At 34.3% G+C, this 16,073-nt stretch overlaps 2 protein-coding genes across 2 annotated transcripts; both read right to left on the reverse strand.

Moving 5' to 3' along the window:
* Positions 1–26: 26 nt before the first annotated feature.
* Positions 27–1,777, reverse strand: LOC18032893 (pectinesterase 2). Its single transcript, XM_006421632.2, has 2 exons — positions 888–1,777; positions 27–801 (listed from the first exon to the last, which is right to left on the reverse strand). The coding sequence occupies exons 1-2, from the start codon at positions 1,750–1,752 to the stop codon at positions 110–112; spliced, it is 1,557 nt and encodes a 518-aa protein (XP_006421695.1). The 5' UTR covers positions 1,753–1,777; the 3' UTR covers positions 27–109.
* A 4,979-nt stretch (positions 1,778–6,756) lies between these two features.
* LOC18032799 (probable pectinesterase/pectinesterase inhibitor 33) lies at positions 6,757–8,942 on the reverse strand. The gene is made up of 2 exons (XM_006421633.2): positions 7,975–8,942; positions 6,757–7,487 (listed from the first exon to the last, which is right to left on the reverse strand). The coding sequence occupies exons 1-2, from the start codon at positions 8,861–8,863 to the stop codon at positions 6,790–6,792; spliced, it is 1,587 nt and encodes a 528-aa protein (XP_006421696.1). The 5' UTR covers positions 8,864–8,942; the 3' UTR covers positions 6,757–6,789.
* Positions 8,943–16,073: the final 7,131 nt, after the last annotated feature.

The following is a 16,073-nucleotide window of genomic DNA, read 5'->3' on the forward strand; positions in this document are numbered from 1 at the left end:
TCACTGAGTATTAATCCCACACGCAATTGAATCGTGAAATAATTAAAGAACAAAATAATAATAATTATAATAATAAAAACAAAAGGATTGCTACTAATGTTGAACACGATCAAAGGCCAGACCTGAACGGCACACCAGTCGCTGGCAGCCACGAGTTTCCGGCAATGAAGCTTCCAACTGTGAACTTTGAGGCTTCGGTAGCGCTGGTTATAACCCGGTAGCCGCGCCACTTCACTCTTCCACTAGTTGATGCAGCCGGGCCAATGTTCTTATACTCCCCATAAAACAGTGTGTTGAGAGCAAAATTGCCACTCCATTCAAGCCAACCAGCAGGATCAACCAATGAATCAAGGTACGTTTGCATGTAAACTGTACGTGAGTATTCTTTCCATGGTCGTCCTAAGAACGTTTTGAATTTGCTTAGCACTGGCACAAGATCCGGTGCTGCCATAACTCGAGAATTATGTATCGAAATCCCTGTATTTTGATTAGGGTCTGTTCTGCCTTGGGCGGTGACCACGTTCTTCTGCTTATCCATCGGCCTTCTTGCGTAAATCATACAGTTTTGCAGAACAACGGCGGCATTTCCAAAAATGAAGTCAACTGTGCCATAGATGTAGCATTCTTTGTAGAATTGTCTTTGTGAATGGACGTAGAGAGTATCTTGGTAACCTTCAAAGCCACACTGGTAGAATACCGAGAGATCAGAGCCTGCTCGGAGGGCGACTGCTTGGTGGTTCTGTGGGCCGGCTGTGTTGCGGAATGTGATGCCACGAGCAATGAACCCATCTCCGGTCACAGCTGAATCAAGCAAAAGAACATTAACCTTCGTTACTTAAAATAGAAAAAATTTGTAAAATAGATAAATTATGAACGTGCTTATATACCAACAGTTGCAGAGTTGAAAGTCGTAAAGCCACCGCCAACACTTCTGCTACCGGTAATGATAGTGTATCTCAATCCATCACCAACCAGCATAATGTTTTTCATTTTGTTACCAATCTCAAGATTCTCCTTGTAAACTCCTCTCTTAACATGTATTACGAATCTCCCACTGCCCGTTCTCTTCGCCGCAGCATCAAGCGCTGCCTTGATAGTCCTGTAATTCCCTGATCCATCTTGAGCCACCACAAGATTTGGTCTCACTGGAGATGTTTGTAACAGCTTCCTGTCACCGGGTTTGACCCAGCTGGGGAACCCGCCTTTGTAAGTTTCAGGAACAGTTGAAGCGTTTCTCAGAGCCAATGTGTTGCTTATGAGCTTTGTGACATTGTTAGACATGAGGGGGAGTACGTAATCCGGCACGCCTAGCTCAACGAACCCTGCTCGACAAGTTTCAAGGTTCGTTAAGGCAGTGCTAAGCCAAGTTTGGGCATCAAAATCGGTGCATTTTGTGTTGGAGTCAAGGGTATGGTTGAGTTGATTGATGGTATCTTGATAGAGCTTCAAGCAATCAGCCCATGCAACCTTTTCTTTGTGGTTCCTGCATTTGGAACCAAGCCACTTGTTGTGATTCTGAGCAGTGAGTGCCCGGTCCAATGCAAGGCTCATTGCCATTCTACGAAACTCGGATTCTTGCTTAGGGACGGCGAAGTGTTTGGAGTTTTGTTGCATGAAGTACTTGCATGGTTCTGGGTGTGGAGTTTTGCTGCACCAATAGTCGACGCCATTGGAGGCCACGCTTGAAACAGCAGGAGCAAAGAATGAAATTAAGGATATGAATAATAGGAATACGCTTAGCTTCATTGCCATTAATGTGGAAGCTCAAAGAATTGAATTAATGCTTGTTTTGGTAATGAATATGTGTGGGAATGAATCTATATATATATAGGAGATCGCCAATAGGTTGGTGGTAGCGTGACAGACTGGCAACGTTTGAACAAAGAGAAAATTACTGCGATTTTATATAATGAATTCTAACAAAGATAACAATACAGAGATTCTCTATCGTTGTCTATTTTTCTTTCTTTAGAAAGCCCTCGATCGCTGTCTTATTGTTGTTGTTTATACATTATGTATGTCGTGGTCTTATTTTTGTTGTTTATTCATTATGTACAAGTTACGATACCCCTTTTGGTCCATGCGTGAGGATATGGTGTTTGCGCATATTGAAATGGGTTAGTTTCATTTGGCCCCTAATATTTCCTAAGAAACTTCAATACCGCCCCAAATTTATTGTAGTTCTACATTCCATCCCATGTCTTTACACTTCATAGTTAAAATACGCGAGGTTCCAGGTGAAATTGTTTTTTTTTTCCTTTTTTTTTTTGAAGTGACATTGCATCCCCACCCTTTTCTACCCTCAAATTAAATTATACCATCCTCTTAGATTTAAACTCGTGACCTGTTGTTTTCACTCAAAAGATACACAAACGAGATTTTAATTTAAGAATAGTTCAAGGTAATTTTTTTTCCTCAAAATCATAAGAAGTTTTTTTTTTAAAAAAAAAAACTATTTTCAATGATCTTTCTTATTTTTCTCTTCTATCTTTCTTTAACAATTGCAAATGTCTTGCCCAATTGGCTAACCACACATAATATGAGAGGCCGTATGTGGCTAGTAGGTATTACGACCATGCAAAGATATTGATAATCGCTTAATTAGATTTGATTTGGATGATTTTGAGTTTGATTAGCTCTACGTAGGTTTGATTTTGGATTGCTGATTTATGGAGCAAATAGAAAATTGAGGGAAGCGGGGAAGAGCTTGGACTTCAAGACTCCAGCTCTGATACCACGTGTAGTGATTTAACACCCTTTAAGATTCAAGATGCTAAGCCACTGCCCAGGAGACTCAAGTTCTTGATCAAACAAGTTGCATAAGAAACCAAGATCAGATATCTAGTATTCAACTCAATCCCAATAGGCTCTAGATCTAATGATTAATATCAATGTTTTAACCTAAACAAGAAACAATTCACAATACACAAGAACAGAATATTACGTGGTTCAATTGTGCATTACATGCACAATTTACATCCACGGGAAAAACCACAGGAAAAGCTTTATTGACGAATCAAGAAGACACAATACAGAGCTTTTAAACAAGAGATTACAAGCAACAAGAATAACCTCTCTCACTTTCTGATCTCTCTCTCAAGCTCTCTCTCTGAACCACGCTATTTCTCCCTCAGTGACCAGTTTTATACCACTGATGTTGAAACCCAGATTGCACAGAATCTGGACACGTGTGTAACGGCTTTTAACAGCCTTGATTCCCTTCTTCACGAGCTGGCTCACGTGCTTCACTTATGTTTCTCCAAAACGACAGTTGCTGAGTCGTTTAGCCTTTGAACTTTAAAAGTCACGTGTTGCACGTGACAAATGACTAAATCATTTGATCAAAACAAACCGCTTTGGGACTCTGAGTTTTGGATTCATTTCACTCAAGTCCACAAACTGTAAATTTTTTATTTTTACACGTTCAAGGGCAAAATTGAATATTGGATCAACTTAAAGGCTGCTCAGACCAGCTAAGTCCAAGCATATATTGAACTTTGCTGAGGGAACTGCCTTAGTTAGCATATCTGCTGTGGAATGAAATAAAACCCACTAATAGACTTAGGAGAAACACGTACGTGGAATAAAGTCAAATCATATTGGCAGCGCGTATTTTGATTGGATTTTTTCAGCCATTAGAGCCTGCACACAGCACAGAGCAGCTGGTATCGTTTTTCAATGTACGTCCAGTCCTCCAGGAAACTTCATGCATGGTGAATAGGATTACTCAATTTTCATTTTCCTTCTTTGGTTTTAGAAATTTTGAATGGGCCAAAATGTATTTAATGATCACTTAGACAAATGGATTGTACACGATACACTTTGGTAAATAAACATTGAGTAATAATTGGCTGTTGACAAAATCGCAAAAAATTATATTTATTATTTGAACGCTGATTTTTGAGTTGGGTGACCGTGACCCCAATAATACAGAATTAGTGTTGAATACGCAGTACTTTTACGCACGTTTACATTCTCTTCTGAGGAAGAGGTGGCAGCCATGAGCCACCCACCAAATTTGAAAGACTAAACTTTGCCATCACAATTGAATAATGGATTCTATTCATATTAATTCCAATCATGGCATTAACCTGTTAGCATGACTTGCATGCTTTTGTTGTAGGGCATGGCCGTATATACAAAACCAACGTGCAGCCAGGCCCAGCGGTGTTCTGGTAACGAATAAGAACGTCAACAAGAATGCAGTATTAATTAATTAAATAACTTTCAAAAGATGTAATTTGACTTTTGATTCTTAAATTAATCCTAAAACGCGTCATGTCATTCGAAATGGTAGCGAAAACCGACATGGCGAAAGAATGTCGCCGTGGAACTTGATGACTTTGATAAGGCACTATGAAGCCTGAGCAAGCCAGCATAATTATCAACTCTTCCTTTTGTTCAGATCAAATTTTTAATACTTCCAAATTAAAAAAAAAATTCGAAGAAGATTATTATTTTTTTGTATTTTTGAGCTTAATAAAAAAAAATTCCAACTGCCGGAATCAGTGGTTCGTCCTGCAGCTTCAGCATTTTAGGCTTATTATGGCAAAGTTTTCCCCTTAAGGATGATTATGGCACTATTCAAGGACTGAATAGAGAAATAAACAGTAGAACTAATTTATTAACTATGATTTGAAAAAAAATCAATTATTTTGATGTGATAAAGGTATATGAAAAAGTAATGTATAAATTTTATTGCATCACCCTCAAAAAATTAATTACTTATTAAAAGACTAATGTGAGCTAAAATATGAAAGCATTTGGGATTTGTTATATAGGAATCAAACTACGACATATATACACAAGCTTAATCCTAAACAAACAATATCCTTAGCATCAAAATAATAGTGATTACTTATGATTGGTGGAATGTCAATATAACATAAAATATTCCTTAAATTTGCTGCCGGACTTGGAATTCGTTTTCTCTTTCAACCATTCATTAATTAAGAGCTTGATAATCAAATCATTAGTGATATAATCAGGCTGGAAAAGAATTAATATATAATTAAATGAATTAATTTATAAAATTAAGTTACAGTTTTGTCATTCTGTGAGCTTTGAATGATGAGTCGTGGGCAAGAGGTCACATCTCCAGGTCTTATGTGATCTAAATAATATATTACACGAGTTTGAAATAACATACAGCTCTCACATTACCTGGACGACTTGCAACAACTGGGCTCAATTTTGCTCGCCAGCAGGGAAAGAAATATAATCTTTAATGATGCTCTAACTTTCAACGTTCCTAGATCATCTTTTATATTCGGCGTTGGGCTGTTGGCTAACATCAACTCGGATTTGTAAAGAAATTTAGATTGTGCATTCTTCGTGCTTGAAATTTTTATTAGCATTATCTTTCGTATTATCACTTATAACAACTGCCTGACAATTATTGTTATTACTGTATTTTTTACTCCCATAATTGTATGAAAACTCAAATCATTCGTCTTATAAATAAGGTGAGGATTTGCCAAATATCTCAATTAATAGTTGCTGGTGCTCGACTATTATTGCCTAACTCAGTGTGTGTGTAATTTAAAAAGAGGTTATAGGTTTAGTCCAATACATACTCTTACATAAGGCTGACAATATTTCCACCTCATTATTTTTATAAATTCACCTCACTTCAAGAAAATAATTATGACAAATTCACATTATTTATAAAATAAAAAATTAAAAAAATATTTAGATAATTAATCAATTAAATTCTTCATACTTTTTTTTAAATAAGTATGTTTGACCATTACACACGCTTTATTTTAAGAATGATTTTATTTAACTAGTTTACCTTTATAATGTAAAATGACCAAATTACCTTAAGAAACATGAGCTCTTGTAGCTTAGGTATTTAATTTTATTTGATTAAATCTCTAAAATTTTTCTTTAAAAAAATTATTTAAAAATAATGTATTTATTGTGATTATTTATTATAGGTAGGGTGAATTTCTAAAACTTGTGGGGTCAAAATATCAACACCCATCATACAAACTTTACTTTTGGGCTCACAAGTCAGGCTAATGCTTGGGCTTTCTTTGGGCTCCCGACCCATAATGTTGATGAACTTAAAACTCTCTCCATCATATTCCGATCAATTTATATTTCAGTTTTATCAAAATTTTTGTCATGCATGTTTTTCTATCATGCTTCTTTTTTAAAGTTTATGGGTTTTTATTAGATATTACTAGATCTTTTGATGTATTTTTTATTGAATTAAACTTTTGTATACGGCATTTTTAATTCAGAGACCGCAAATATAATCGTTGCATGTACACTTCCTTTTCTTGAAAAGATTAATCCAATTGACTTTGTAAACAAATATCAAGATAAAAAAACCTTTTTTGTATAGATAATTAAGGAATAAATCAACTACGAGTACAAAAGCATCGATGCTTCGAAAGAGTGTTAATCTCTCAAGCAAAAAGCATTTGGAAGAATTCCAACTTAAATTACAAGTCTTGCTAGATTAATCCCTCTCATTAAATCTTTCAAGAAACAATTTTAACTGCACAAATTCCTTCAAAAATTAGTCAGTTCACTTTGTTTGAATTCACTTGAATTGTCACCGAAAATTCCCATCCTAAATAGAGGATGTTAGTATCACAGTCAAAAGAAAAGATTGTATCCACGTTGGATTCTTTAGTTCTTTTTCTGGGTATATTAATCATCCATATTTTAATCATATAATATGATTATACATATTCTAGTATAAAATGTCTGAATTTAAGTTTAAATCACACAAAATAAGCCTCTATTAACAGATAAAGACAATGAATAATGATTAATTTACAGGCCTAAAATGAATGGCACACCAGTTGCCGGCAGCCATGAGCGGCCGGCAATAAGGCTACCAACGGTGAACTGCGAGGCAACCTTTGGGCTTGTTATAACATGAAAGCCTCGCCACTTGACCCTATGTCTAGTGGAAGAACCAGGACCGTAATTCTCATACTCCCCATAAAACAAAGTGTCAAGTGCAAAATTGTTGCCTGGTGACCAAGTTGACCAGCCAAGCGGACTGACAAAGCCATCGATATAAGTTTTGAGAATCACGGTTCTTGAATACTGCTGCCACGGCCTCCCCAAGTAGGTCTTAAAATTACGAACCACTGGCTTAAGGTCATTGGCAGGCAGGACACGGGAGCTGTGGATTGAAATTGCAGTGTTTTGAAAAGGGTCATTGCGGCCTTGTGCTGTGATCACGTTGGCTTGTCCCTTCAAGGGTTTTCTTACAAAGATGATGCAATTTTGGAAGACCACAGCTGCATTGCCAAATATGAAGTCGATTGTGCCGTAAATATAACATTTTTTGTAGAATTGTCGTTGCGAGTGGACCATGAGGGTGTCTTGGTATCCTTGGAAGGCGCAGCGATAGAAGACTGAGAGATCTGAGGCTGATCGTAGAGCTACTGCTTGTCCCTTTAAAGGACCTGCTGTGTTTTGGAATGTGATGTCCCGACCCATGAAGTGAAGTCCATCAATGCCTACAGGAAATTGGTTAATTAATTATAATACATATATTAGCCGAGGGTATATTTAACTAATGACTTAGGATAGTAATATATATTAGCGTACTGGTAACAAGAATTAGGTACGTCAAAGTATGTACAATAATTGAATAGAATCATGACATATTTAGAAAAATCTACACATTTAATGCTTCTATTGGTTGGTTGTACGTAAAACGAATGCCTCTAAAAGATCTTTTCACATCTTATTATAACTTTGAACATTGGGTGTAATTACAATGTGCACACTTTACATATATATATATTTCATGATTTTACTGGTCAAGTTGTATATATGCCGGTTGTATAAAATTTCTATCCTCCTAATCTAGTGCCACATCCACATGTAATTATTGCATGATCAGAAAATTTTCTTAAAATTTATTTTTACTAATAAGTTAAAATCGAAGCAAAATTATTTTCTAAGAATTTTATTGTATATATATATATATTATATTCTTACCGGCAGTTGCAGAGCTGTAAGTTGTGGAACCGCTTCCAACACTTTGGCCGCTTGTGATTATTGTATTTCTCATGCCTTCACCAACCAGCATAATATTATTATTATTAAGACCAACCTCAATATTCTCCCTATAAACCCCTCGCTTCACATGTATTATAAATCTCCCACTTCCTCTCCTTCTTGCAGCAGCATTGATAGCAGCTTGAATGGTCCTATAGTTCCCCGAACCATCGGTTGCCACCACAAGATTTGCCCTTGCTTCTAAAGATGAGGACTCCAATAAGTTCCTTTCATGCCCCGAAAGCCAACTTGGAAACCCATTTGTGTAGGTGACATTTTCACGCTTCAACAAAACCCCATTAACAGCCAAACTATTGCTGATTAGTTGAGATAAATTATTAGACATTACGGGTGTGATGAAATCGGAAACGTTTAATTCCATGTACCCTGATTGGCAAGTTCGGATATTTGTTAGGGCAGTGCTGAGCCATGTTTGTGCATCAAAATCAGTACAACTCCGGTCGGATTTCAAGCCTTGTAAGGTGCGGTTTAGTTGAAGAACGGTGTTAGCATATAGCTTTACACAGTCGGACCACGCAGCTTTCTGATGCTTGTTTTCACAATTTGTTCCGAATTCCATGACTTGGTCGTGCGCTTTATGGGCTTGCTCTATGGCTACCTGGACTATAATTTTCCGAAAATCGGACCGATGTTTGAATGTGTAACGGTGGTGGCTGCGGCTCAAGAAGTAGTTGCATGGTTCAGGATGTGGGGTTTTGCTGCACCACCACGTTATGTTTGTTGCCGAGGGTCTCCTTGATAGAGCATGATAGAAAATTGAAGACAAGGATATGAAGATAATCAGCAGGCTGATGTTCTCTTTGGCCATTTTTGTGTATTTCTTTTGCTTCTGTGAATTTGGGTTCAGGATTTTTAAGGGTCATATTACTAAGAGATTTGTTTATGAAGGAGAATATTGACGAGATTGTTTGGAAAATGGACAACGACTTGGTATATAAATGCCAACTCATGGGCAAAAATTTCCTTGATGCTAAGATATTCCATGTTAGCTTTGCTTCCAATTGTGTGATGATATGTTTCCTTCTTTACGTAAAAATATTCCATGAGACATGAGATCTTTCAAAGGAAACGAGAGAAAAGAACTACAAAATATCATGATTTTGAAGAAATGTCTCACAATACTATGCATAATTAATTCATCAGAGTATTAATCAAATTATAACTTTTGTCAATGGATTGAGTGGTAACTCAGCAAGTTTATAAATTTTCTTTCAGGAATTTAAATATGTCACGCCATTTTCAATCGAGACTTTAATCGTCTAATGAATGTATAGTATATCATCGCGAGCCTTTTTCTCCACGTTGAATAATATTCTAGGTTTTGTTAATGCATTAATTTGATTAATCATTGTTTTAAAAATCCACTGAAATCTGCCTGTGCCTGACATTACGATATCAAACAGCTCGATATTCTTTTTGGAAGGTAATTTAGTCTTTTTGTAATAGATAAATTTAATAGTTGAAAAATGATTCTGGCAGATTTTATTCATAAAGGAAAATTGGGTAAATTCGCCAAACAAGAAGGGGATTTTTGGCCCTTTTCCTAATTATGTACTCGAATAGAATTTGACAAGTTGCTTAAGGTTTTATATATGACTTGGACTTTGGTAAAATTGCTAGCGTTGCTTGCGGTTGTCATTATCAAGCTAAGCAAATGGTTGAGTAGACTTTATAATACGGACCAATCATATATCATGTTCTACACACATGAAACCGTGTACGAAAGAATTGTTTTTTGTATTTGTTGAGTATATTGGTGCTCACTTGAGCAGAAAGTAAGTATCCCTTGAAAGGAAGAAGCCATGTTCTTTTAACATACTATCTCCAAACAACACCTAAAGTCACAGGAATCCATGTGCATTTTAGTTTGTAATACACGCTTGCCATTTCTCTTATTGTTCAGTAATGAAATTTCACCCCCAGGCTAAATATATAAATAAATAAATAAAGCGAGAAAGCAGCTGAATGGTGATCTCTCAATCTAAGTGTGAATACTTTGGTTCTTTTCAGATTACAGCTTCAGGTAAGCAATTTTCAACTGCAAAACTTGGGAGAAAAGATTTCTTAATCTTTGCCAGTTGACTTGTCTCAAAATGTTTTTACCCTCTAGGTTTCTCTTTCAAATTACTTATTACATTACTAATGTTTGAATTTTACTGCTTAAGGATAAATGTAACATCTTAACATACCAAACCTTTTGTTTTCCAACAATCGGACTTGTAGAGCGCTGTAAATTAAATAACTCTACAACGATAAACTTCAAGCGTTTTAAAAGTTATGTAGTGATATTTTTTCAGTATATATACGTTGCCCACAGAAATTTAACTAGCTGGTTTTTAGGTAAATTTCTTTACTAGCCATCTGTATTTAAATTTTAGAAGGACTAAAACGTCAATTTGGATTTTACCTACTAAAATTCTAGTTAGGCAATCCAAGAAGGGGGTGAATTGAGTTTTAAAAAAAATTCTTCAACAATTGTAACGCCCAAATTTCCATTATTTTATTTTATTTTATTTTAATAGAATTTATAAATGGCATTATTGCCCTTATAAATAGGGTTATTCATGGGATAATTTTTTGAAAAAGGCTTATTTTTTCCAAATTTAATAGGGTTTCTTGAGACTCCATATAAATTCATACTTTTCTCTCTTCTCTAACCCTAAGTACACAACGTTTTTCTTCTTTTTCTCTGCCACTCATTGCACTCTTAATCATACCTTAGGATTTATATATATCTTTGTTTAGGAGAGAATCATAACGATTGGGTTTGGAGGTGTTTGAGGCTCTTAGAGGCTTAGAGGTGTGTTAGTTCAAATTCTTTTATCTAGATAAGTAACTTCATTCCTAATGTACTAGATATGTATAATTATTATAAGTGTTTTTATACTACTTAAAAGATTAATTGATTTTCATAACAAATTAAATTAGTTTATGTAAATATTTTCAAATATGAAAAATTATGTTATTTTTATTCTTTTTAACAAAATATTTTATAAATGCTTTTAAATATATAAATTATTTTTTTACATGACTACCTTTTATGGTTTTGTCTATAAAATATTTTGCAAGTCTAAATTATTGTTATGGACATTTATTAATCAAATACGATTGTTTTGTGCCTATGTATGATTTAAATTATTTATGATTGTATGGGGGTCACCTCTTGAGACTATATGGGGGCCACCTCTTGAGGGTCAGAGCGCCGCAAAGTGCCACGTATAAGTCATTACATATGAAAAACTGATTTGAATGTTTGGCTCATTCTCCATAATTATTCTGATTCTGATTCTAATCGTATTATACGATATATATGCTCCGGACTAGTACTAAGTTTCTGTTCTAAGTGTGCACATGATATTCTGATTTTGATTTTGATGATGTTTCTGGCCGGGTCACCGAGACTACATGTGACACTATGTGACATGAGCTAACTTTTTGTTTTATGTGTATATGTTATACGATTTGCTTTCATATGTTACTATGCACTTTTGATAATTTGAATTACTATGAATTTCTGTCATCTTATCGTGATATGTTGTTTTATGAAATTTATGAATTAATGAATTATAATATATGTTTTAATAAAAAAAGGTGCTTGCAGTATTTTGGTATCGATATGGCTAGTGTGTTGCGAATGATTTTACTTATCGAGTTAACGGCTCACCCCTCGTCATTACTTTTTACAAATTAAGTTCCTTTTTGAGAGGTGTGCTTATCATTGGAGTTAAAAATTTCGTTTCCTTTTGCTAATTGAATAAGAGAATGATAGACTCATGTTTCTTTTTAGTTTAATTATTATATGAACTTGTAATTTGGGAGTTTTGAGACTTTTGTATATTTATATCTTCGAGAGAGATTATTTAGTATTAGACATATGGATTTGTGAATTTTTATTTTAAAAAAATATTTGAGGTATTTCAATTTGAAATTTATGTGTAAGGATTATGATTGGTAAGTAACCTTCTTCATCACGTGCATTGCACGTGTTAGATTTGGGGTGTTACGTAACATCTTAAGCGAATCCCACATCAGTAAAGCACGAGAGAGATACTGTATTTATAAGGGGTGATCCACACCTTAATTAGAAAGACATGTTTTGGAGTTTATAGGCGCCCCAGAAAGAAAATCGTGCAGGCTTTGTTAAGGCCCAAAGCAAACAATATATTGTTAGGTCTGGATTGGGTCATGATAGATGGTATCAGAGTAGCTTTGCATGTCCTCTTAAGCGATAGTGGGGCAAACCTCAGTAAGGACGTTGAGTCCCTAAGGGGGGGTGTATGTAACACCTTAGGCGAATCTCATATTGGCAAAGCACGAGAGAGATACTGGGTTTATAAGGGGTGATTCATACCTCAATTGACAAGACGCGTTTTGGGGTGTTTGGGCGCCCCAGAAACAAAACTGTGCAAACATTGTTAAGGCCCAAAGCGGACAATATCTTGCCAAGTCTGGGTTGGGTCATGACAACAACAATGTCATAATTCAATATCAACAATTACCACAACCAATAATAGTAATAATTTCAACAAGAAGTAAATTTAAAGGGTTAAGGATAGCGAAAATGAACACGACAGTTTTATGTGGTTTGGCAACCCGCCTATGTTCATGCCTCCAAGCAAACCAAACATAAAGATTTCACTAACTAAGCCTTACAAACCAATTAAGAAGTTTACAATTGATTTCTAAGGTGTTAATAAACCTTTACAATTCGAGATTATCGCACACCTCTTTTCTCAAGTGTTTCCCACACTTATAATCACTCGATTTTTAATGTTGAAATGAAAATTACAAAAATCTCACTCACAAGAGTATATAAGCAAATAATAGCTCAATAATAAATCAATATTTATGAATAAGCAAATAAAAGCTCAAGATGATTTGTATGAGCAAGTTTAAGCTTGATAAAGATTTAAAAAACTCGCTTGAAAAAGTTTGATTTGGCTTTGTTTAGTTTTAATAAAAAGATAGTTGTTATTCACTTTCTGGGAGTTATCGAATCGCCACTAATTTTGAAACAGATCACCGTTTGGCTTATGTGATAAGTTACCATTATGAAACAATTTGAAAATTCGTCGCCTAAGAGTTATCAGTTTACTATTTAATTCCAGAGACTCCTCTGCTTGAAGTTGGCTTGCTGCTTGTGAGTAAACGGTTTCTCGTTTGGTTCTAGAAAGCTCCTAGAATATTATCAGATAGCTGCTAATTCTCTAAAATTATAGTTTGGCCTTAAAGCTTTATAGAATTATATTACCGTCCAAAATGTTATAGAACTTTTTAAATAGGTCTATTTCATAGTTTCAAATAATACTTGTTTAGTTCAAAGTTCTCAAAAAAATTTCAATTTAGTCCATAAACTTGAAAATAATTAATTTCATAAAATCATTTTTCCTTTAAGTATAGAACCTTTATATTATGAAAATAATAATTTATTTAAAATGTCAAAAAAATAATTTGAGTTTTTAAATGCGTAATCATAAATACATTTAATCATACTAGCTTTACAAAAAATGTAACAAGAGAAATCATTTAAGCTAGTATCTTTGATGCTTGTTCTTGACCTGGTTTGCTTTTTATCTTTGTCCATTGAATGTCTTGAACTTGATCTCACATGTACAATTTTTGTCCTTAAAAAACTAGTGAGATTTGAAACATATACGTATACATATATATAGTACATCTTCCCTCCCCCCCCCCCCCCCCCAATATACTCTTGACACATTGTTTGTTATCATGAAAATCAAAGTCCATATAAACTGTTTAGGCCTAACACATGCCCCTATAAAAAAATGAGGATTTTTATCATTTTTTTTCCTTATAACATCTACTCTATTCATTACGCTCAAAAGTTTTGGCAGAAATTAGTTGCACAATAATTAATATCGATTATGATGCCAACTTAATTTGTTTTTCGAATTTTTAATTATATGCTAGGTTGGGCAGTTATGTAATAAAAGAAAAAGAAAGGGCATCACATGGAAAAAAATACTGATAATCATAGTTATATTTAATTAGATCAATTATAATTGTCTAAGGACAAAATTAAATCAATCATAAATGTTTAATTACTTAACTGGACCTACTAAAACTTCAAAACTTATCATGACCAAGTTACTAATTGGCAGCTGCTGGAAATTTTAGTTAATTGATTATATTTTTAAAATTTAAAGGACAATCTAATTGACTTAACGTTTGCAGTAAAAAAAAGAGGTTACGGGTTTAAGTTCAACGAGATAGATTTAAGTTGAGAGTGGGAAAGGGCGAGGTGCAATAGAAAAGCAATTAATAACATGAAGAATTTGTTTAAACCAATATAAACATGGACTATCGGAACTATATTAACAATTTACAATAATAATCACTACACATGGGGAAAAACCACTTTCCTTTATTTTAAAGAAATACCCCGAGATGCCCTTGTGATGATTGAATATTGAATCAATTGGACATTCTTAGGCCATATTGAATGGGTTCTAAAATTTCAGCCCGAGTGCCCGACCCAAATTATTTTTATTTTTATTTAATTTTTTTGAAAATGACCCAACTCATTTTCTTTTAAATTTCAAAAGTTTTGAAGCACTTGGTGTTACCATGACGTTAAGGTCGGGAGATTAATAATTCATACAAGTCTAAGCAATTTCAATTTTCAAATGAATTGTTTAGCTAAAATACTAATTTTTTAAAAAAAAATTTAGCTTTATTACAATTTGACATATATTTAATAAATTATCTTATTAAAACCTATTTATTTGTAATAATATGTGGATAAAAACATTCATTAACTTCATATTAGCTTTTAGAGTAACAGGTTTAGAAACCCATAATTGTTTTCTTCAGTTACAATTTTACAATAATAAATTTATTGCTATTATCATATTGGCGGTTACAAGTTTTTTTAATGCGCCATCAATATTTTTAATCATTTAGGTTAAGTATATTTTTGAGTTACAAATAATAAAATAGAATAGAAGAAAACTGCCAATATCCACAGCCACTCGTGTAGAGATGGACTCTGCGGCTTTAGGACAATGCCATTTAATTTGCGCGCCTCTTCCAGTCTTCCTGCTTAATTAAGGTTTGGTTTTGTTTTCCGTAATCCATATTTGACTTTATATCCATGTTTTTTTTTTAATATTTCATACTTTCTTGCTACATGTTTTATATTTGTTAGAATGGCTCTTTCTCCATATTTTTTAAGGGTTGGGTGTTCCTTCTTTCCAATGTTATGCTTGTTTTTTGATTCAAAATTTTCAACAATGGAGTGAACATGAATAATAACAATAATACAATAATATCTGGACTATCCCACTTGTGATATTATCATATGATATGTGAGATTGGACTAAAATTTTAATATATCAAATGCCATTAGCCAATTTTAATTACCACTCACAAATTGCAAACAAACCCTAAGTTAGGTGAAAAAGTAAATTTTGCTTAAAATTTGGAAAGGTACTGTTGCTTGAGCACGAGTGCAAGGGATATCCCCGAAAGCTTTAACAACAAAGTTAATTCAGTTGCATTCCGCAATCGCTATCTTCACTCTCTTCAATCAATCCTCGGAGTCAGCTGACCCACGTAAAGGTAACCAACTTTTTTCAGTTTCCACGTTCCCCCACTTTTATTTTGGGCTCTCATATCATATCTCGTTAGATTTTTTTTTCTTTCGTCTCTTTACACAACAACTTAATTATCACTATCAAAACGTTTAAAGTGGAAAAGTTGTGAGGTTACGTACGTACCCATCAATGCCTGAACAAGCATTCCTTATTTCCTTCCACTTCAGAAACAAGGATTTTAATGCTTTTTTCTTTTTTCTTTTTTTAAGTTAATAAGATAACTTACACGAGTATTGCTCTTCATCCAAATACAGTGAAACTACCATTCACCGGCGGCTCCCCGAGTGCAAGCCACCATTTGTGTAAATGCAACTCCCTCTCAATTGTGAAACAAAAAGGGTTCTTCTAGTATTTGATTTCTTTACTCATACGTGCACCTTCATTTTGTGTACATATATATAG

The sequence above is a fragment of the Citrus clementina genome, unplaced genomic scaffold, assembly GCF_000493195.1.
Source record: "Citrus clementina cultivar Clemenules unplaced genomic scaffold, Citrus_clementina_v1.0 scaffold_9, whole genome shotgun sequence".
In the NCBI taxonomy this organism is placed as follows: domain Eukaryota; kingdom Viridiplantae; phylum Streptophyta; class Magnoliopsida; order Sapindales; family Rutaceae; genus Citrus; species Citrus x clementina.